This window comes from Pelodiscus sinensis, chromosome 15 (genome assembly GCF_052426305.1).
Source record: "Pelodiscus sinensis isolate ZL-2025 chromosome 15, ASM5242630v1, whole genome shotgun sequence".
Taxonomy (NCBI): domain Eukaryota; kingdom Metazoa; phylum Chordata; order Testudines; family Trionychidae; genus Pelodiscus; species Pelodiscus sinensis.
In genome coordinates, this window is record NC_143066.1 from 7981000 (window position 1) to 8002892 (window position 21893).

Sequence of the window (21893 nt, forward strand, 5' to 3'; positions counted from 1 at the left end):
CCTTTGGGGTCAGAGGATGCTGTAAGATCTCATGGCTGTGATTCCAACGTTACAAAGATTCTTGGGGATAAGATGGGCAGGAGCCCCAGTCAAAACCTGTCCATGACAGACCATTCCCTCTCTGGGGAGTAGAATACTGGCTTATTAAGAGTTCAAACAGTCACAGTTTATTCAAGTGTTGAGTCACCCGTAGCAAAATCAATTCTTAAATGTACAGACTGATCTGATTCTTCATTTGTGGCACAAAAACTCCACGAGCTCTGCATTGGTGGAGAGTCACAGTAAAAACGATCAAAGTGCATACAAAAGTTCATAGGTTCAAGGTGCTGCTAAGCCCACCTTGCAGCAGTCAATGGCACATTGGAGGCTAGTTACTTTCCTCAAGAACCGAAAGCAAACTGCCATGTTTCTAAAAAGCCCTTTTATACATAGTCTCATTTGCCTAGTAAACTCTTCCCCACCTCCCCCTGAGATGTTGTCTAGCATAAGACAATATTAGAATCTACTTCACCTCCGTCTTGTGTGGCAAGCAGTCTGTACTCAGAGGATCTTTTATTCCTACTATATCCTCCGGAATAGGGCTTTATTCCGGAGGATCGTGCCAGTCTGGATGCTCTTTTCCGGCTTTTCCCCAAGCCAGAAAAAAAGCGGCGGCCATGTTTATTTAAATCCCGTAGGGGATATTTAAATCCCCCGCGGATTTCCCTATTCCAAAGTTAGAAATTAGCAGGCCTCTTCCGAAAAAGGGGCCAGTCTAGACGTAGCCAGAGGGCGAATGCAATTTCTACAGCAGTGAGTGAAGCCTGGTCGATGCTATGGAAACTACTGTGTTGGAACACAGCCGGGAACAAAGGAGTTAAATCCTATTGTCTGTGTCATGGGCAGCCTCTGTGCGCGTTATTCTTCGCTTCCCCCAGGGCCAGAGTGGGTCCCACTCCAGCTCAACTCACCTTTACTAGAAAGGGGAGCAGGGTCACTTCAGAGTCCTCTAGCCCCAGTGCAACAGCCCTGCTTGCAGCAGCTAGCCAGCCATGCGAAACAGCTTGCGGCAGCCAAGTTCTACTCCTCGTGCAAGAGCCCTTCCACCCACGCTGCTCCAGCACTGAACGGGCCACGGCATGAGAACTGGCGCAGAGGGAGAAAAGCCAGGGGCTAGTGCCTGTTGCACTTCCACTGACTTTTCTTACACTGTTTTCTTCTCACTGCAGCTAATAAATCAGGCTTAGTTTAGTGGGCAGGGAATTCCTCATCCACATACACCTAATGCATGGAATACTGGCCAGCCACTGCCACAGAAGCAGTTCCTATCCTGAGCAGCAGACCCGTGAAGGGAACTGCGAGGCAGCTGCTGAGCTAAGGCCTTATTCACATATTCTGTGCACTATGCCCCTTCTTGCCACTATTTTGCACAAGTTACTAGCTTCTCAGACCAGGACGAAGCAGCCCTTGGAACGTGAAAGGCAGGACCACAGCTGGGGTGGTTCGAGGCTTTCCTCACCTGTCAAGTTAAATAAATGCTTCAGTCTCTGGCTGGCTTTGATCCTGAGCGTCTTCTAGATGGTCCTGCTCCCAAGAGGCAGAAGGGCACGTACGACTGGCTTCTCCATTCATTTCCTTCAGCGGATGGTACGCGTAGTCCCCATTTTCACAGTGCAGCCCTGCCCGGCGGCTCAAAACCAGCCTCACGTTTCCTACCATGCTGATCAAAAGCAGCAGCCCCAAGACAGAAGTGACGCCGATCCAGGTTCTCCTGCGAGAGGGGAAAGAATGATCCAGTCTCAGAAATGAAGCATTCTATGCCCCACTACAGCTGCAGCTTTCAGGCACCTGGCTGGCTGCAGCCTCCGGTCTCCCTGTTTCTCACATGGGCTCAAGTAGGTACTTTCAGCCTCTTGCCTCTACGATGTTTGGACTTTTCCCACAGCACTGACCTTGGTGCTCGCTCTCCTCCACCAAGAGCTGACTCTGGCAGGTAAACAATTGGGGCCCAGAAGGAAGATGAGTGAGCGGCTGATAGGCCCCGCTCTTTCCAGCAATTACAGGAGTTAGGGATGCAAAACTGGGAATCCTGGGGGCCGCTCCGGCAGTGAACTGGGTCCTGTGGTGCAGTGGGCACGGCCAGGCTGGAGTAGGCCCCCCAGCCTGCATTAGACGTGGGCCAGATCAGCCCAGCCGGACCACCGGTTAACCACTTACTTGGTAAGCATCACCCGGTAACCAGTTAACACTTTACACATCCCTAATGAGCATGCTCAACCCTGAGTCACTTGGTTTCATAGCTAAGGCTAGGAGCTGGCCTCAGAGATCATGGATTTGGGGATTTTAGGAGAACTTTGGGGCTCCAGGGGCCTTGAGCAGCCAGCCCTGTGCTTCTGTGATTTATTGTTTAGTGCAGAATAGAGTGTACTTGGAGTGCTCTTACTTCTCTCACAGGAGCCAGAGTGTAGGGCTAGTTGTGGCTCCCTTGACTACACCTGAGAGAAAGGCTTTAACGATGGAGGCCCACCATTAGCAGTGCAGCTGGTCTAGTCTCTCCACATCCATAATTAAAGCACCAAATGGTGCCACAGCACCAGGATGTTCTGCAATTTCACAATCAAAATTAACTAGCCCAGAGCTGGCAACCCCCGGCAACATCAGGCAAAAACTAAGCCACGGCAGGTCAAGCCACTGTTCACAGTGCGTACTCGGTTCCTTAGGGCTCCACTTCCCTACAGGAGTTATTTGCAGTTCAAGAGCTAGCGCAGCTAGAAATTTTCAATCCATTCCCTGCGGGATAAGAAATTGCCTTCGGTTTAATGCAAATTCTGCAGTGTAGGGCAAGGGGACATGTGAGAGACTTTTCTCCACCCACCCCTAGGGTGCAAACCTGGCTGCAGCGAGGCCAGAGGGGAACAAAGCTCTCATCTTACAGTTACGGAGATGATCAATGCTCTATCTCCAAGAGCGTAGCCAAAGTGAGGTTGGTTTGTGATTCATCTCCCTTCCCCAAACCAAGGGGCATGAGTATTATTGACAGGCTGGCTGTTGTCCCCTGGGAAAGGAAGGGCAGGGCACAGGCTGGATATCGAGTCTCTCCCAGGGGGCCTCTCATGAAAGCCAACAGACAATGGTTGCCCTTGCCTTCCCCTCCAGTCGTGTGCCAGAGCAGCAGCAACAGGACCCCAGCTCCACAACTGGAGGAAAGCCCGTTTGGACACGCTCCGCAGCCCTGGGGCAGCCCGAGCTGAGCACAGAGCCTCAGAGGCAAGCATGTGCGCTATAGCCAACACAGCAGGCAGCCTCCCAGCTCTGGGGCCAGCCTCCCCACACAAGGCTGAGGTGGGCTGTAAGGGACTGCCCAAGGGCAGGCCCTGCTCTCGCACAGGTTCACATATAACCCATAGTGCACACTTACTCTGAGAGGAGGGATTTCTCGGCACTCCCTGCCTGCAGCACATGGAACGCCAGACAGAACCCAGCTGGAAGACAAGATGACGACAGGTGAAGGAAACCGGAGTAGGCAGGACGGAGCAAGCCCAAGTGAAGCGCAGGGAAAATCACTGGCTCGCCAAGATGGCGGCAGTTTGGGTCACGGTGCCAAGGCTCTAATGGGTGAGCAAGCAGGGCAAGCTCCAGGCCCTGCCGTCACACCAGTGTCGCACAGTAAAGCCGCTGCCCCGTGTAGCCGCAGAGGAGAACCGAGCAAAGCCGCAGCACGGGCCGTACCTGTGGCTAACTTGTCCTGCAGGCTGGACTCATACGTGATATTACAGCTACCCGTCTCCTGGTCACAAGGACAGCTGTGCTCGCAGTCACAGAGCTGCTGGCAGTTTGGCCCATACCTGCCTATGGGGCACTCTGAGGAATTAAGGTTAACTGATTACGAAGAAAGCAGGGATGTTCCCATTAGCACAAAGCCCGTTACCTCAGCCATGCATGTTCCACGAAAGCCGAGGCAATTCCGGTAATTGTTCAGAAACATTTAAATGAGTTTCATTTCCCTGCCATATTTTTGCATAGTACCTGTCTATCTTAGGCACTTGGCTGGCCTTCAACCCCACAGCATCTGAGCACTCAGGGAACAATTTAAAGGCCGTGATTTAGTGTGGCAGGACAGGCGTTGTATAAGGGACCAGCTCTGTGGCACACACTTGTAATGAGAACAAGGTGACAAAACTCAAATGAAATGAGCACAGTTAATCTGTGCAGCTCCCTACAGAAGGATCATTACACAAAGTAAGATTCACAGCAGCATTAGATGTTTTAATAAGAGCAGGTGCCATTACACAAGGTAAGATATAAGAGCAAAATGCAAATCAGACATTAAAGCGGAAGTGCAAAGGTCAGACTTTCCACACTCAGACTAGGCATAGGTTCCCAAACGGGGTGTGTGAAGAAATTCCGGGGGGGGGGGGGCGCGAGGCGACCCAGCGACCCCCGCCATCAATTCCTCCCCCAAGAAAGAGCCTGGTCCAGCCTAGGGTTACCAGGTGGCTTCAAAAAAAAAAAAAAAAATACTGGACACACTTGATCTCAGATGGGAGCGGGCGGGGGAGGGAACCGACCGGCGGGAAGCAGGGCTGGCCGGGAGGGGAGTCGGGGGGAATGGGAGGCGGGCGGGGAGCAGGACTGACCCAGGAGCACTAAGATCCCAGGGTGCTGTCCGTCCCGCACACAGTCCAGCAAAGCACGAGCGAGTCCGGCCCCGGGGATTCCATCCTGCCCCAGCCCTGCCCGCCCCCCACGTAGTTGCGTACCGCCTGGCTGGCAGACACACTCATGCAGCGTGAGCGTATTGACCAGCCCGGCAGTTCGCAACTAGGTACTGATACTGCGAATAGCAACAATAAAACTGACCTAATTAGAAAATACCCGACATTTTATACGTCCGGTATTTTCTCAATTTGTTCCCCTGACAGAACCCTCAGATACCGGACTGTCTGGTTCAAAACTGGACACTTGGCAACCCTAGTCTGGCAGGTAAAAAAAAATTCAGGGGAGGATGGAACGTCCCAGGCAGACTTCAAAATGGCTGCCTTAAAGGGCAATGCCTGCTCTACTCCTAAAAGGGCAACTTTTTTTTTTTTTGCTCAATAAGCTTTGCTGCTATATTTTTTTGGGGGAGGTTCTCAAAAATCAAAAAGGGGGCACGACCCCGACAAGTTTGAGAACCACTGTGCTAGAGACAAAGTGTGGAGCAACAGAATTAAGGTTGCCCAAGCGTTTCTGTTTTAATAGGTCATGGGCATCTGCCTTTACCTTTTTCAGATGTACAGCTTTCTGCCTGAAACTTGGGCCCATTTGTCAGGCCAGCTGTGAACTGGGGGTGGGGGTGAGTTCAGCTTTTTTGAAAGAGGCAGGCTCTTCCCCTAACAAAAGAGTCCTTTTTTTTTTTTTTAAAGCAGAATTTTGTAGGGATGTGAAAGGTTATCCAGTTAGCATCACCCTGGATGGGTGAGGCTAACCAGTTCTGGTTAATTGGGTGGTGGGGGTGGGGCTGCAGCAGCTCCCCACCCGCTGTTGGCAGGGAGCAGCTTCAACCCCACAGGGCCCGCTGCAGACACGGGCTGCTCCAGGTATCTGCTGAAGCGGCCGCAGTGAACTGGTTAAATGTGAGGTAAGCTTCACGTTTAACCGGTTAAGCAGTTACATGGGATTTTACATCCCTAGGTAAAAGGCAGCCCCAAAGCACAGCTGTAAGCCTGGCCTTTCTGTGCACCCCGCACCCAAATGCAGGGCTGGACTGAGCTCTGTGGGGCAGGGCTCATGGCTTCTTTAGCCTGGAGCCAGGGATGCATGATGCGGGACTCTAAACGCCTTTGCCTGCACACAGCGTGACTGGGAAGAGACGTCACCTTGTTGACAGATGATTCCATGGTAACCCGCCGGGCAGGTGCAGGATCCGTGCACAGGGTCACAGGCACCACCATTCTGACACAGGCACCTCTGGGTGCAGCCGTCCCCATATGCACCGTTCGCACACACTGCAGTAGACAAGTGCAAACACCTCAGGACTAGCGCTCTCACTGGCCAGGCTGAGAGCAGCGGCAATGACCCACCCGCATCTCTAGTCCCTGAATATTCATTACACAAGCACCCCATACCTAGCACCTCAGACGAGCCAATCCGCTGCTAGGCAACCTGCAAAGGGAATTAAAAGCAGGCCCCTGCCCGGTGACAGAGTGGAGCAAACCTGCCTCAGCTGTGGAGCAGGGAGGGCTCTGCTCACAGGGTAAGGTGTGGGGAGGGAGGGCCTCTGCTCTTTATGCCTCAGTTAAGTGTCATAACCCTAACTCCCCCTTCATGAGCAACTGATCCCCGTGAGGAGTCCCCAGCTGGTGCCGCACAAGCCGTTTCTATTCCCTTTTGCGCTCCAGGGACTGGCTCTGTCTCAGGCTACTGGCTGAGAACCTGTGGGCACGGGCTGGATTGTCAGGCGAGCTGAGGAGCCCTGCAGCTCCAGGGCCGTCCACAGGAGGGGCTGGGAGGCTGAGGCAGGGGCAGACTTCCCAAGGGCTCTGGCAGGAGCAGTTAACTGGTGCCTGCTGAAGCCACAGGGCAGAGATCGCTTCAGCTCCTGCTGGTGACTTGAGCTGCCCGAGGCCAGTGAGGAGTCACTCACAGCACGGCCAGAGTCGCAGCTCACCGGGTAACTTGAGCCGCTCGAGGCCAGTGAGGAGTCACTCACAGCACGGCCAGAGCCGCAGCTCACCGGGTGACTTGCTTGGGCTGTTTAATAAAAGGCTTTAAAAAACAAACCAACCCTCCTGCTCTTCTAATCCCGTGTCCATCCAAGCCCCTTCCGCACTCGCACACAAGACCCTTCCCCACGGCTGCTCTAATGCTGCAGAAAAACTCCAGGGTTCCTGCCTTCCTCTGCTCTTCCCCTCCCCCCTTATATTTTAACACTAGAAATGTCTCGCCTACGCCAGGAACATCTCGGGAGGGAGGGCGGCGTGCCGGCGTGCGGTATCACCGTTATGAAGGAGGCGAAGCCGGAGAGGGGGAGCATTTATTCACACGCCTTACAACTTGACTCCCATTTAATTATGGCCCTTGGTTTGGAGGCTGAACCTGCACTCCTCGCATCAGCTAAAAAGGGAGGAAGCTCCCAGTTCTCCGACCTAGCTGGCTGGGAACCATCGCATGGAAATCTGGCTGCTTCTCCAAGGGGGGAGTGGGCAGGAAATGCAGACCATTATGTATCATAAAGAGGCAATAGGACAACACACGCAGTGACCTCTCTTTGGAGGCTCACCCTTAAGACGTTCTTTCAGAACAGTGTGGATTAGGGATGTGACAGGTTAACCAGTGGGGGCTGGAGCAGCTCCAGGCCGAACATGGGCAGCGGCAGCCCCATAGGAGACAGGGTGTGGGCCCGCCTCGGGTGCGCTGCAGGTAGGAGCTGCTCCGGCTCGGCTGGAGCAGCCCCTACTTTTGACTGAGCGGAAAGGGGGCATTCCAGCCCAACCTCCCCTTTAGTCAGTTAACCTTTTAAACACGACACTTACCCAGTTAACCAATTAAACGGGATTTTACATCCCTAGTGTGGATGTCAGGGTTAATGGAATCACATTTCCCCACTGCTGCAAGCACTATGCTGGCAGCGCCCAACAATGACGGATCTCGTGGCCCCCTCCCAGTCACAGAGAACATAACTGACACATGCTGGACTTGCCTTCGCTGCAGTTGCTGCCGATCCAGCCAGCGTCACAGAGGCACCCCGCTGCAAAAGGAGGAAACAATTCAGGGATCGCAGCTCAGACCCGCAGAGACACCCCGATACTCCCACGCGGTGCTGCACCCAGATGGCAAGACAAGGGGTAACGCGCTCTCCTCCAGGAGAGCCGGGGACTGGACCAGCTGGGCTCATGCGCAGCGGCTGCCACATAAGGCTTGGCTCTCAGCAGAGCCAGGAGTGGGAGCAGCTCTCCAAGGGAAGCAGGCTTTAGTTCTCAGCAGGGCACTGAGGCCCGGGGCACTGGGAGCCTGTGGGATGAATCACCCAGGAGCAGTAGAATGAAGGTCACTGGTGACGCTAACTAGCCAGGCTCCAGGGCAGTGTCTCAGCAGGGCAGGAGTGGTCTGGGGAAGGGACTGCCCTGCTGTTTGGTCATGGAACAAGCTCGGTGGTCCCTGCCAGAGATGGGAAAGGTTAACTGGTTATCTGATGGGGGCCGTGGCAGCTCCCCGCCTGCTGCGGACAGAGCTGCTCCAGCCCTGCGGGGCCAGCCACAGACAGGGGCTGCTCCAGCCCTGCGGGGCCACCCAGAGCAGGCCCAGTCCGTGGCAAACCTGGGCGTGTCACAGGAAGGTGCTGCACCAACCGGGCTGGGGAAGACCCTGCCTTTGGCGGGGGAGGGGAGGGCACTCCATCCCAGCTGTGATGCCCCTCCTCCCCACTCCCTTTAATTGGTTAACCAATTAAATGGAATTTCACACCCCTCCTTTATCCTGCAGGGATAAAGGGAAGGGGACAGGGAGGGGCCCTGGAAGGAGAGATGCGCACATGAGGCTCTCTCTTCCATGGGCCAGACCCTCTCCCAAGGCACATCTACACTAGGAAATTATTTCGGAATAACAAAATCGAAAATGGCTCCTGAAATAACAAAATCAAAATAGCACGTCCCCCACTATGGGGGAGCCTCAACATTCGTCTGAGGCAGCCTCCATTATTGTGGACGCGTTACCTCAGACTTAGAGCCCCAGGAAGCCCTGGGGGGAGGGTAATTACTTCGAATGACTCTGGGGAGTCGTTATTTCGAAAGAGTCCACACTGCTGCTATTTCGAAATAACTATTCGCAAATAAGCGTTATTCCCTGAGGAAAGCGGGGGCCCAGATTTCCAAATCACCAGACTGTTACAGTATTTCAGAGTAACAGGCTGAGTCGTGTGGACGCTCCACAGACAGAGAGGGGACCTTTGCCGTATGTGAAGTGGGAGGGGTTCCCCATCTCTAGTCAGGTGCCACATGTGACCTCCGTACCATAGCTTGGCCAATCTCTATAACCCAAGAGCTCCTCCCCCCCCCCCCCCCGCCCGCCCACTGTCCCCTAACTGGCTGTGAGGCCACACTAGCCTGCGGCACAAGTGAACCCCCCCCCCCGCCCACCAGGTGCAATGGGCCTGCCCTGTGAAAAGGGCTGGCTTACACGCCGTGCAGATGCCGTGCTGGCTGCAGTTGGAAGGCCCGCAGTCCAGGACGCTGCAGTCTGCTCCTCTCCAGAAGTCGCCGGCGCAGTGGCACTCGCCCAGCACGCAGCGCCCGTGCCCGCTGCAGTCCGGAGGCTCACAAGCAGGCTCGTGGACACACATGACGGTCGAGACGCTCCGAGGGCAGCGCCACATGGCGTCCAACTTGCTGCGGACAAGAGGCAGAGCTGGGGTGTGAAAAATTTACCATTCCTACAGCAGGAGTGGAGGACGCAGATACCGGCAAAAACGGATCGCTGAGTCCTCTAGAAGGACCGTGCTGGTTCTTAGTAACATGTACGGAGCTGTGGATCAGTTGCCAGCCACTTCATATCTCATCCCCACTTCAGTCACTCAGCCCCTCAAGCAGCCTGAGGACAGCGAGGTCTGTTAATACCAGCGCACTAGGGGAAATCAGGTAATCGCCCCAAATCCCAGTCATCACTCCCTCACAGAAAAAACGTCCCTGGCTTTTACTGAGGGAATGCCCAATGCTTCAGACGCTGATTATTCCCTCCTAGATACAAGGTGAGAAGGGCTGAACTCTACATGCTAATTTAAAACAATAGCCCTTGTAGCTAGACACCACACTCCTGCCCGAAAGAGCCCAAGGGGAGGTGCTGGGCTGATAGGCACCACCAAAATGCAGCCACCTCTGGGGAGGGGGACAGCTATTAGGTAGCCAGGTGGGGTACTTAGCATCTGGGCAAGAGGGGATGGAGAACTTTAGTTTAGGACCATCGCCTACTCTCATCTGAGTTCAGCCCTGCGACTCTGGAGCGCGTCTATGTAAAGGAGAGCTCCTCTGGCAACGAATGGGGAAGCTAAGGTGGCCCCATCATGTTCATCATATAGCACCTACCAGTGATCCGACGGGTAACTCGCAAGGGTTCCATTTAAAACCAGCGTGGCTGACCCTCCGCCATCTAGATTGATCGCATTCACGACACCGTGCTCCTTCAGAAAGTCGGCCAATTCCCAGAGATTGAGGCTGCAAAACAAAAGCCACTTACTGGCAGCTTAGCCTCAAGGGAGCAAAGCAGCAGCCTCACTGAGAATCTGGAGGGACTCTGGGTTTGTTCAGCACCTTTTCCGGAAGCTTCTCCTTGGATCTAAACTCTGTTCAGGTTTAGGCCAGTCTTCTTATAAACGACACAAACATTTCCGCTGGTGGCCAGTGGCTAACACAGATATTTCGGCTTGGCAGAATTTGAGATTTTTAATAGAATTTGGATGGATGTTTTATTTTTAAGTGTTTTAAATGTTTATCTATTGATATGTTCACAGTTGTTGGAAACCCTGTGGGAGAAGGGTCAGACACTAACGATGGAATGACAGCAGATATTGGGCTTCAAAAGGTTACAGTCTTATAACCATTAAAGCACAAACTGTCACATGTCAAAATATACAGAGTAAAGATCCTTAAATACAACTCAGTAACTTCCCAAGCAGCGTTTTCCTTCCTTGCCTATCTGGAAACTTTGACTGTCAATGGAAATTTTTTTTGGTCAGTCTGCGCCTATGGTGGAATTGTTGTTACTGATAGTAGCCAATAAAACCTGAATCCTGCCAGGCCCCCTCACAACGACGGCCCTGGAATTATAGAAGTGAAAGGGCTCCCCTTGGATTTTTGCACTACAGCAGCTATGACAGTGGAAACCCCCAGGCTGGGAGTGCTACACCAACAGCAAGAGTTCAAAAGTGAGCTCAAAGCCCCTGGGGCACATCAACGTTTCCTCCTCCAGTGCTACTTCACGAACATGGCAGCACTGTGGGAAAGAGTCAAATTCACTGTTTCCTTCAATCGAGGTGGCTATTTTCCCCTGTTGCGTTGACAGGTCCCTCACAGAGAAAAGACACAGTTTACTCTAGGAAAAGGGGAGTAGAACCGCATAACACTGTCAGGGAAAGCTGGTGCAGAGCCGGAAATCAGAGAGTCCAGGGCCAGAAGACACCACTGTGATCATGTAGCCCAGCAGTTCTCAAAACTTAATTGCTCCCCACTTTCTTTGTGCCTGCCGTTGCGTATGTGCCCTCCACACAAGTACACATAACAGTCTATGCTGTGGTAGTGCTGCACTTGAATCAGTTTGGGCTTCTTTGTTTCTCACTTGAATTGACTGGGTTTTTTTTTTTCCCCTATTGCACAAATGAGCCAACGTTTTACTGGAGTAAGAGCAAAAGCCAAACTGCGGCCATGGTCCACGCTTACAATTAAATGTGCACACCGGGCGGTAGCAGATGAATTAATAAACACGGGGCAATGGCTTTGAATAGTACTATGCGAGGTTTACAGAAATCTGCCATAGTGCACGGTGCCATCTAGAGTCCCATATGTGGTACCATTTGAGAGCCTGATATGTCTGGAGGAATCGGCTGCTGCTTCTAATGGTGGGGTGGGCAGGTGGCACCACAGAGACAATGCTGGGGGAAAAACAGCTTTTAAGTCGGCTGCCCCCAAGTACTGGCTCCTGTTCCTCCACCTTCCCCCGGAGGGGGGGGGGGGGGGAACCGAGTAGTCGACTAGATTAACCAACAAGTCTAGGCTTATAGGTTAGTCGACTACTCACTTAGGGCATGTCTACACTGCACGGCTACTTCGCAATACCGGAGGTACCCTGAAATAGCTACCTCGTGTCTATACAAGCCGCCCGTTATTTCAAAATATTTTTTGAAATAACGGGCGCGCTACTTCGGCATCCCGCTAATCCTTGTCCCACAAGGGTTAAAAGATGTCTCGAAATAGCAAGTTATTTCGAAATCTGGTGCTGTGTACACACACCAAATTTCAAAATAAGCTATTTCGAAATAGATTCGAAATACGATACGCAATTGCATATCGTATTTCGAGTTTAGGGTGCTGTATAGACGCATCCTTACATCTCTAGCTGCCATCCTTCTTGAACTGTGGGCTCCAGAACTAGACCCAGGATTCCAGCAGCGGTTGCACCAGTGCTAAATACAGAGGTAAAACAACCTCTTCCCCCATTTCTAGATCACACGATTCCATTAGCTCTTTTGGCCAGAGTCACGCTGGAAGTTCAGGTTCTGCTGATTATCCACCACAGCCCTCAAATCTTTTTCAGCTAAAGTACTTTAATCTTAAACTGACTCCATGTCAACGTGGCTGCCTCCATTTACTGTTCCAAGATATCCACAATGGACCTCTTTTTAAGCCAGAGTTACACCAGGGCTGATGAGCTCCAACACTTTTAAATTCTCTCGGGTTTTATCCCGGCTGCAGTTGCCGGGGTCTCTGGTCCAGGGGCTCTCTGGTCTGGCAACATCCATGGACCGGATGTTGCTGGATCAAAGGGTCCCAGACCAAAGAGGCTCCATTTATAGTGACTTTCGAAGGGAGAATGGAGCATCAGGAGCCCAGCTGGTTAAACAGGGCACTGCTAGCAGTAATGGAGCCCTGCAGGGCTGTTCCGTCTCTCATAGACTCAAGAGTGCCTGGCTTTGCCTATCACCACAAACTTTTATACGGTGCCTAAAGCTTACACCCGGCTTTACTGAACACGGGCGCTGATGCAGTTCTCTGCACCGGCAGCGATACTGGATCAATCCCTTTGATCCTTTGCCTGCCCCATGAGTCTGCTAAAGAACCAGTCCTCAGCCTTACCCCCTGGCATCAGTCTGCCCATCCACATGGACCAAGATCAGACGCCCGAACCGGTCATGTCCCACTGCTGTCCTGGCAGATGTTGTATTGATGAACTTGTCAAAGGTCCCTGCATGAGGAGAAAGGATATCTCACAGGAGGCAAAGGAGCTGGCTTTACACACACCGAACAGTAGTTACTAACTGGACTCCAGCCTTCCCCATCTAACGTCACACAGGAACCAGGGATGAGAATGTCCGTAGCACTCTGGTTATAAGAGACTGGCTAGCTTCAGGAGATGGGGAGTGGGAGAAGAAGCCCATGGGTTCAGTTACAGCCCAACTTGATGCCAACTGCTCGTGAGAGGAGTTTCTGGCTTCAATCTAGTTCTCCATGGAGAAGCATTCACACTAAAACAGGAACTCTTGCTAGCACCGGCAAGCCTAAGACTACCTGGGTACTATTATTGCTAGCACTCAACATCTCTGGTCAGGGCCAGGGTTCCCTGCAAGCTGAGCACTTGGGCAGCCACTCAGAAGAGATTCAAATGCTGCCCAGCTGATTAGCAGAGCACCCAAAGCCAGCAGCATGTGCTTCTACTGACAGTGCACATCCGCACACGCCGCGGTGCACGGACCATTATTCCGCAAAATTAGAAGTGACTTTGGTTGGGGCTCTACGAATGTGGATCTGGAAGACACAGTCTTGACTCCAGGATCTAGGCTCCTGTTCTCTCACACTTCCAGGGGAGAGTGCCCACTGTTATATGTTGTGACTGCAGCTATGGAGGTGGGGGGTAGGAAGAGACAGCATCAAGATACTGACTTATGGGCATGAGCTGGTAATCCTCTGCTCCCCGCCTCCCACCACGACCAGACATGAGCACCAAGGTGCTTTGCCTCATAACCCGGACAAAACAAGACTCTATGCTTATCTGAGCAAAGTTTATTTTCAGCCCCACCACCAGCAGTGCAGACCCAGCACCAGCAATGGCACTTGAACTTTCATGCCGTTCAGCCCTACACAGAGCAGCATTAGAGGGCGTGGTTTCTAGCACAGCAGGAGCAAGCCCATTGCTGGCTCTGGCTGAGGAACCGCACTGGCAGTAGCAACAGGGAGAGATGTTCATGATTCTGGTTCCATGACCAGGTAGCACATGCTGTCCCCACCCTCCCTTCCTCCCCAAGCCGCATGGCAAAGAATTTAGCCCCGCTTACGCATGTAGATGCACCACGGTTTGCAGACACACCCTGGGCTGACAATGGGTTTGGCACGCACCAATGCAGACAAGATCTACAGCAATGAAACCAAACCATTTCTGAAGATGCCCATTTACAGCCCCCTCACAAGGGAGCCCACTGGCAGACTGGAGGCAGGAGCGGAGGATCTTTACCTGTGGTTTGAGTCGTGTCACACTCCGCTGTCTTACTCTGACCAACGTACACTTCTCCATCCCTCAGCAGCCAGACAACACCGCTCACCAGCTGCACAAATGGGTTCACTTGATCCAAGACGTCCTCCTCAGACAGGTAACTGGGAGAGAGACCAGAGGAGTTGGAGGATTCATCGAGGTGCCCAGAAATCTGTTAGTGATGCCAGACTATTGCCTTGCCTACATAAGGACATCCATTGACTGCTGGTAACAGGCAGCTCAGCCAGTGCTAAGGAAAAGCCATGACTATGGGGGGGGGGGGGGGGGGGGAACAAGACTAAACCAATGCAGAAGTGATGGGCTGAGCCTGGTTCACAGCAGATCTATACAACACAGTGGGTAATACCAAGTGACCACCAGCCCCCTGGGTACGCTAGAGTTCTTGCCATGGGTAGCTCCAGGAGAGCCAAGCCAGAGGAGAAATGGTGGGGAGATTATGGCAACACGCTGTACTTTAGACAAGGGGTGGGCAAATACCAGCCCATGGCCCAGATCCATGGTTAGTCCCTGGCAGGCTCCCACCGTTATATTTACCTGTGCCTCTACAAGCAATTGCAGCTCCCAATGGCCACTTCCGGCTGCTCCTATTGGCCAGGAATGGTGATCCGTGGCCGACAGGAGCTGTGATCGCCGGTAACTGTGAAGGTGTAGGTAAATATAGCAGTGACGCTACCGGTTAACTGGCTAACCTTTCACATCCCTAGTGGAAATCAACAAACTGTGGGTATTCAGGCCCTAAGTGATTTCAGATTCCAAGGCCAGAGGGATCCACTGTGATCATCCAGCCTAACCTGCCATTTAACACAGGTCAGAGAACCTTTCCAAAATGATTTGAGAGCAGATTTTTTTGGGGGAAAACGTCCACCTGAACTACAAAGCCCTGAACTGAAAAGGTGGAAATTTACTCTTCAATAGACCTCAACGTATGTGGTGTTCCATGTTTAAAGAAGCCAGTGCGAGACTCGGAAAGCCTTCATAGTACTTAGCCACTCACCAGTTTTTTTAATAGCTGGGCTCTATTTGCCTACAATTAATTAATAAAAGTGACAGTCGCAGAACTTTTGTGTACCCAATCCATGACCGACCAAGAGAGCAGAAATTGGTTCTACAGGGGCATCAGTTATGCAGGCAATGGATGATGCCGAAATGCAAAAACGATGGCTGTTTGGAACAGTCTGTAAACGTAACCCTGGATCTGCATGGTGTTATTCCAAAGAAACAAGAGAACCCTTTCGACACAACTGAAAGATCTGTTTCCTCCTTCCAACAACGTAAAAGTTATTTTAAAAAAAAAATGAAACAGCTACGTGAATACAAGGCAGCCCAGTGATGAGGCTGGCAAGGTCCACTGAGCCCTAGAAAAATAATCAGGGCCTTCCCATAAAGTTGCTCTGATAGATCATACCGCCAGTGCTTCTTTTCAATGAGGAGACATGTCGTCAGAGATCAGGCAAACAGGGCTACTCTGTAAATTAAGGAGTTAAAACGCCTCATTGTTATAGTTGGGGGAAGGCCCAGAAGCAAATTCCTAGAGGGGCACTTTCTGCCTTCATGTTCATCACTGAGCCTTTCGGGAGAAGAAAATGCCACAAAAAAGTGTCAGATCCTTACCCAAACACCATGGTGCCATCCTTCCTGATGCCAAACTGAGCATTCTGCACACCTCCGGCACTTCTCACGAGCCTCCCATCGCTCACGATGTTTCCCAGGCATTCTCCAGTGACCATATCAAAGTAGCCACCATTTTGTGCCACAAGGCACTTGCCACGCCGTGCAGTTTCTGTCACAGTGGCGCGAATGCTGGAATTGCAACCTCCCAAGCCACCGGGCTCTAACACGGAGAAGGTTCTCAGGGGATTGCTCACAAAGGTAAAGTGGCCATAGACTTCCCGTCGCGTCTCACTCACTGGCGAGAAGTAAGACACGAATCCCCTCGTTGTGGTGATGGGGAGCTCAGCACTAGTGTTACTGGGCCAAGTTTCATGCGTTACGTTGCCGTGCAGGACAGCTTGGCAGTCTCTGATGTACCTGTGATGGTGACGAGGGCCGTGGTAGGAAGGAGGATATGGCAATAACAAGTCGTCATTTAATGAATTCCTGAAAGGAAGAGAGGGGTGAAAATTGTGAAATCTAGTTTGTCAACCAGCTCATCTGGTTCACCCGTCTGTCTGAGCAACTTACAGGGCCACTGAGTACCTAGCAGTCTTTTTTATGGATTTAGCCTCAGAACCCTTCCTGAGAGGGAAGCCATTACCCCGTTACAGAGGAAACTGAGGCACAAGCTACATCCACGCAAGCCGTAGCAGGAGCCCTCTCAGCCTGGGCTGACAGACTTGGGCTTGTGTGGCTCACGCTGGCACTCCATAGCCCACAGCTTGAAGTTGCAGTTCAGACTCTGAAGCCTAAGGGAGGAATGGACTTCAAAGTCCAAGTCACAACTTCCAAGTACTCTCTAAAGAGCTATTTTTAGAGCACCAAGGCAAACCCAAGTCTAGCAACCTGAGCTGGGAGACTCACTCCTGCAGTGTACGGAGACTTAACCAGAAACACTAAGGCCTTGTTTACACTTAACTTTTGTTTTTTTGAACTGTGCTGGCATAATTAAAGAGCTAACCCTTTCCTCTCCCCACACGCTTCAATCCATGCAAGTATGGTATTAAAGTACTTATATTAGGACAGTTTATTCCAAATGAGCAAAGTGACCTAAGCTATACCACTATAAAGCACCTTACACTGGCATAACTACATCTACACTAGGGTTTTTGCTGATGTAAAGATGGTGGTTATAGACGTGTGGGGAGGGTTTTTTTTTTTTTTCCTTTAACATAGTTACGACAGTAAAACTCTTGACACGCAGATCAGATTAAGTGCCTTCCCCAAGATCACATGGAAAATATGTGGCAGAGCAATGACTGGAACCTGTTTCAAGTTTCTAAGCTCCTACCCAATATGGAAACCAGCATTACCTCTAAAATATATTGTAACTGATCCGAGGAAAGCCTATCTTCAATATACAAGACAATGAGGTCTGGTCTTCAGTACAGATCTTTATTGGCACAACTCGGAGGGATGAAAAATCCACGTCCCAAAAGCCATAGTAATACCAACCTAACCGCCTGTGTAGGCAACACTTTTGTCAGTGGGAGAGTTTCTCCTTCCAACATTGCTACTGCCTCTTTGGAAGGTGGATTAATTATGCATAAGGAGCCCAGCAAATCTTCAGCTATCTACTTTATATCCATGGTTGTGGATGTGAATGTCCTCAGCTCGTTTTTGTGGATGCAGATACAAAATCTGTACCAAGAACCCTGCAAATCTGTAGATATCGACAGGTGTGGGTGCAGATACCCACAACTCATTTTTGCAGATACAGATGCGGATACAAGCTAAGAGGATAGGATTGCAGTTGTGCCAATGCAGTGGTTTAAGTGCAGACATGCCCTTAAGACAGCGTTTCTCAAAGTGTGGGTCACAGCTGCCAGGGTCTGTCATGCCATTTCTGAGGATTCTGGAAGTGCGCTTCCCTATCACAGCTGTGTAGCGTGCCAGGCACGCTGCAGGAGGGGGTGTCAGCCCCGGAGGAGGAGTGCAGCACTGTGACTGCAGGAGGGGTGAGTCAAGTGCTTCTTTTTGGGGAGGGGGAGGGCTTAACGAGTTTCCTTGGCTCCCCCCCCCCTCCCTTTTTTTGGCTTAACTTTGGGGGGAGTGTCACACAAATTCAATTAGCATTTTAGGGGGTATCAAAAAGTTTGAGAACCCCTGCCTTAAGATAAAACATGATATAAAAGAAATATACTATGAGACATATATGGTTCACTGTTTCTTCAAACTCCCAAAACCCTGATCTATGCTTTAGAATAGCCCTAAGAGGTGTTTAATTAGGCTTGGCTGATCACCAATGTTTATGGAGCATAATTTGGTTGAAATCATTCCTGAAAGGAGACTTAGTAGTAATCTACTATTGGTATGACTAAAAAAGTAAAAACTTAAACAACGAATAGTCCAGCAGCATCGTAAAAATGAACAAAACATGCAGATGGTATCGTGAGCTTTCGTGGGTATTACCTACTTCTCGAATGTTTCTTTCCTGGCACATTCTTTCTTTTGTAGTGTAGACAAAATTCTTAGCTTCATCCAGACCACAACAGTCAGGCTGTGTCTAGACTGGCCACTTTTCCCGGAAAAGCAGCCGCTTTTCCAGAAAAACTTGCCAGCTGTCTACACTGTCCGCTTGAATTTCCGCAAAAGCACTGACGATCTCATGTAAGATTGTCAGTGTTTTTGCGGAAATACTATGCTGCTCCCGTTTGGGCAAAAGTCTTTTTCTGAAAAACTTTTGTGCAAAAGGGCCAGTGTAGACAGCAGAGATTTGTCTTCTGCAAAAAAGGCGATCGGGGCTTTTTTGCAGAAAAGCGGGTCTAGATTGGCCACGGACACTTTTCCGCAAAAAGTGCTTTTGCGGAAAAGCATCCTGCCAGTCTAGACACTCTTTTCCTAAAATGCTTTTAACTGAAAACTTTTCCGTTAAAAGCATTTCTGGAAAATCATGCCAGTCTAGACGTAGCCTCATAGTCTCATGTCCAGGAATCCTTATCTTTAATGGCTTTTCTGTCTCTTGTTTGCTTTGCTCATGCGGTGGCTCCACAAGCAGTTAGCTGTATTACATATTTTGTACCCGCCCCTACACTAGTCAGGTTCAAGTGAAGCCATTTCAGAGCAGTCTGCACAAGGGGGGGGGGGATCTGATAAAAGTGCATTTCCCAGCTAAATGCAAGTCACGTGGGAGATGGGGCCTCCCACCGAGTAGAGCAGAGCAAAGGCATCGCGCACCCTTTTTGAAAAACCTTCAGGCCCCTGCCAACAGCAAAACTTTTTGAGAAAAAAGAAAAGAAAAGAAAATAAAAGAAAAGAGGAACTGACCGGGGCAGCAACACTTGATGGGGGAGGGGGGGTTAAGTTACCTCACGCCCCCCCCTTGAATTTCTTCTGCGCTAGACCGTGTGAAAGGGGCGGCCCGGCCGAGACCCCGCCCGCCGCTGCTCACGTGCAAATGCCGGGGGGGGGGGGGGGGCAAAGCAGAGAAAACTCGAGTCAGGAAGAGAAAACGCTTTTCAGCTGCCGCCGTGAGAGCACCGGGGGGGGCCGCGAATGGGGGCAAAGGGAAACCGGGCCGGGCGGCTCGAGACTCACCCCGCCTCGCCGCCGTGCGCCGCGCGGAGCCAGCTGAGCAGCGCCAAGGAGGCGGCGACAAACCCCCCGGGCCGCCGGCTCGCCGCGCGCTCCGCCGCCAGCGTGGAGCCCGCCATATTGAGCCTGCCCGAGGGTCACATGACTGCCGGGAAGGGGGGGGGGGGGTCCCGTCACGTGGCGAGAAGGGGGCGGGCTGGGGGCTGCGCGGCGCCCAGTGTCCGCCCGGCACGAGGCCGGGGGGGATCCGCGCAGCTGCAGACAGGCCCCGGGGGGCGACGTTTCACAGCGAGGCTGCTTCGCGCGCCGCCCAACCCCCCCCCCCGGCCAGCCTGCGCGCCCCCAACGCCTGCCTGCACCCCCCCCGCATCGGGTCACGTGCCCCCCCCACTCGCCCCCTCTGTGGGGAGCCCATGAGGGGACCCGTGTTCCCCGGTTCTTGCCTAGCCCCGTGGGCCGGAGGGGCGCTCTGCGGGGCCGCTGCCGGCGGGAGCCAGGGATGCGCAATCCCGGCTCGCGGGGGCTGCTGCGACTCCGCATTTGAAATGTGCTAAGGCCGGGGCCAGGCTTGCTGCATGCAAAAGGCAGATCCACAGCGGGGTGCATGCGGGACCCAGCATGAGCCGGGCAGCAGCACTGGGATCTGGTCCTGGGGGGGACCGGCTTGTAAGCCAGCTCCTCACAGCACCAGCTCCTGCTTCTCCCGCCTCCCCCTTTGCTGCTTCTGGTACAGAGGGCAGCAAAATAGTCAAGTTCCTGCGAAGTTTATCAAGTGGTGGAGTACTGGCTCATGCCCCTAATTCACAGTGCCCACAGCCAGGTTTGGAGTTTCTCCTGGTGGTTCACACATGCCTGAGTGCACAGAGAAAAGTAGATTCTGCACATGGATGGAAAAAGATTACAGAGAGCATGGTTCCAACCAACAGGAGCCTTGCTGGGTCTCACAAATTCAGCTGCATTGTCCTGATATTTGGTGGGTTGTTGTTTTTTCCCACTCCCTGAAGCCCCTGGAACACTTTGGTGCCAAATGGTCAGAGGCCGCAGGGAGTGCACTTGGTTTTATGGGGTCCGCTGAGTCAGGTATCCAATGGGTGGCATAACAAAGATGATCAGGAGCTTCAGGGAGTAGCTGAGTTAGTCTGTTACAGAAAAAAACAGCAAGCAAATGGTCTGGTAGCACTTTATAGACTAACAAAACATGTAGATGGTATCATAAGCTTTCATGGGCACGGCACAGCCCACTTCTTCAGATGACCAGAGTTATGATTAGAGAAGAAGGAAACTCGAAATAAATAGGAGAAGGGAAGGAGGGAGGGGGGGGAAAAGATGTTCTGTCGCCCACCCCCCTACCTCTATGCATAAAGTATCAGGAGAAAGGGTGCTAAACCTGAGTAGATAAAGATCAAAGTCAGTGGATGGATAAGGCAGGAAGGATACCATTCAAAAAGTAGCTAGCACTTTCATTGATAAAGGTTCCACCACCCCATATTTTTATTTAAGACCATAATTAATTGAATTGAATTTGCATATGTATTGTCATTCCAAGCTTTCCCTGTGGATTTGATTTGAGGAACTGGCCTGTGACAAGACCGCCACATTCAGATCTGTGAGATTATGGTTAGATAAACAGAAATGTTCTGCCACTGGCTTCTGAGTATTTTCTTTACGTATATCTGATTTGTGTCCATTGATTCTTTCACATAGAGAACATCCAGTTTGACCAATATATATAGTAGAGGGGCACTGTTGGTATTTGATGGCGTAGATCAAATTACTAGATGAGCAGTCAAATGACCCTTTGATTTTGTGGCTTGTGTTGTTTGCTCCAGTGATGAATTCATCAGTGTAGATATGTGGGCAGAGTTGGCATCTTTTCTGGTTGCAGGGCTGGGTTCCTGGAGGCTTATGATGTGGGTGGGAGATCCAGGGAAGAAGGCCTTAGGGATAGTTTGGATCATGCTGATGGAAGAAACAACAATGAACAAGCTGGCTACGTCTACACTGGCACGATTTTCTGGAAATGCTTTTAACGGAAAAGTTTTCCGTTAAAAGCATTTTCGGAAAAGCGCGTCTAGATTGGCAGGACCCTTTCCCGGAAAAGCACTTTTTGCGGAAAAGCGTCCGTGGCCAATCTAGACACGCTTTTCCACAAAAAAGCCCCCATCGCCATTTTCGCGATCGGGGCTTTTTTGCGGAAAACAGTCCTATGCTGTGTACACTGGCCCTTTTGCGCAAAAGTCTTTCGGAAAAAGACTTTTGCCCGAACGGGAGCAGCATAGTTTTTCCAGTAAAGCACTGATGATTTTACATTAGATCGTCAGTGCTTTTCTGGAAATTCAAGCAGCCTGTGTAGACAGCTGGCAAGTTTTTCCAGAAAAGCAGATGATTTTCTGGAAAAACTTGCCAGTCTAGACACAGCCGCAGGGTTCAAAGCCAATGAACATAGTAGCTGAAGCTTAAAGAACAGGGCAATATCAGTGCCAGACAGCTCCAAA

At 51.6% G+C, this 21893-nt stretch overlaps 1 protein-coding gene and 1 long non-coding RNA gene across 2 annotated transcripts in view; one reads left to right on the forward strand and one right to left on the reverse strand.

The window, feature by feature from the left end:
* Window positions 1-19558, reverse strand: NAGPA (N-acetylglucosamine-1-phosphodiester alpha-N-acetylglucosaminidase). The gene is made up of 11 exons (XM_075899249.2): window positions 19402-19558; window positions 15823-16308; window positions 14173-14312; window positions 12801-12909; window positions 10038-10166; window positions 9136-9344; window positions 7661-7708; window positions 5838-5966; window positions 3709-3840; window positions 3398-3461; window positions 1-1750 (listed from the first exon to the last, which is right to left on the reverse strand). Exons 1-11 carry the CDS (start codon window positions 19515-19517, stop codon window positions 1507-1509), a joined length of 1806 nt encoding a protein of 601 aa, XP_075755364.2. The 5' UTR covers window positions 19518-19558; the 3' UTR covers window positions 1-1506.
* LOC149523539 (uncharacterized) overlaps window positions 19278-21893 on the forward strand; it is an 11194-nt gene continuing 8578 nt past the window's right edge. Inside the window, exon 1 of the long non-coding RNA XR_016350702.1 lies at window positions 19278-19334. This is a non-coding gene — a long non-coding RNA (uncharacterized LOC149523539). The remainder of the gene's footprint in view (window positions 19335-21893) is intronic.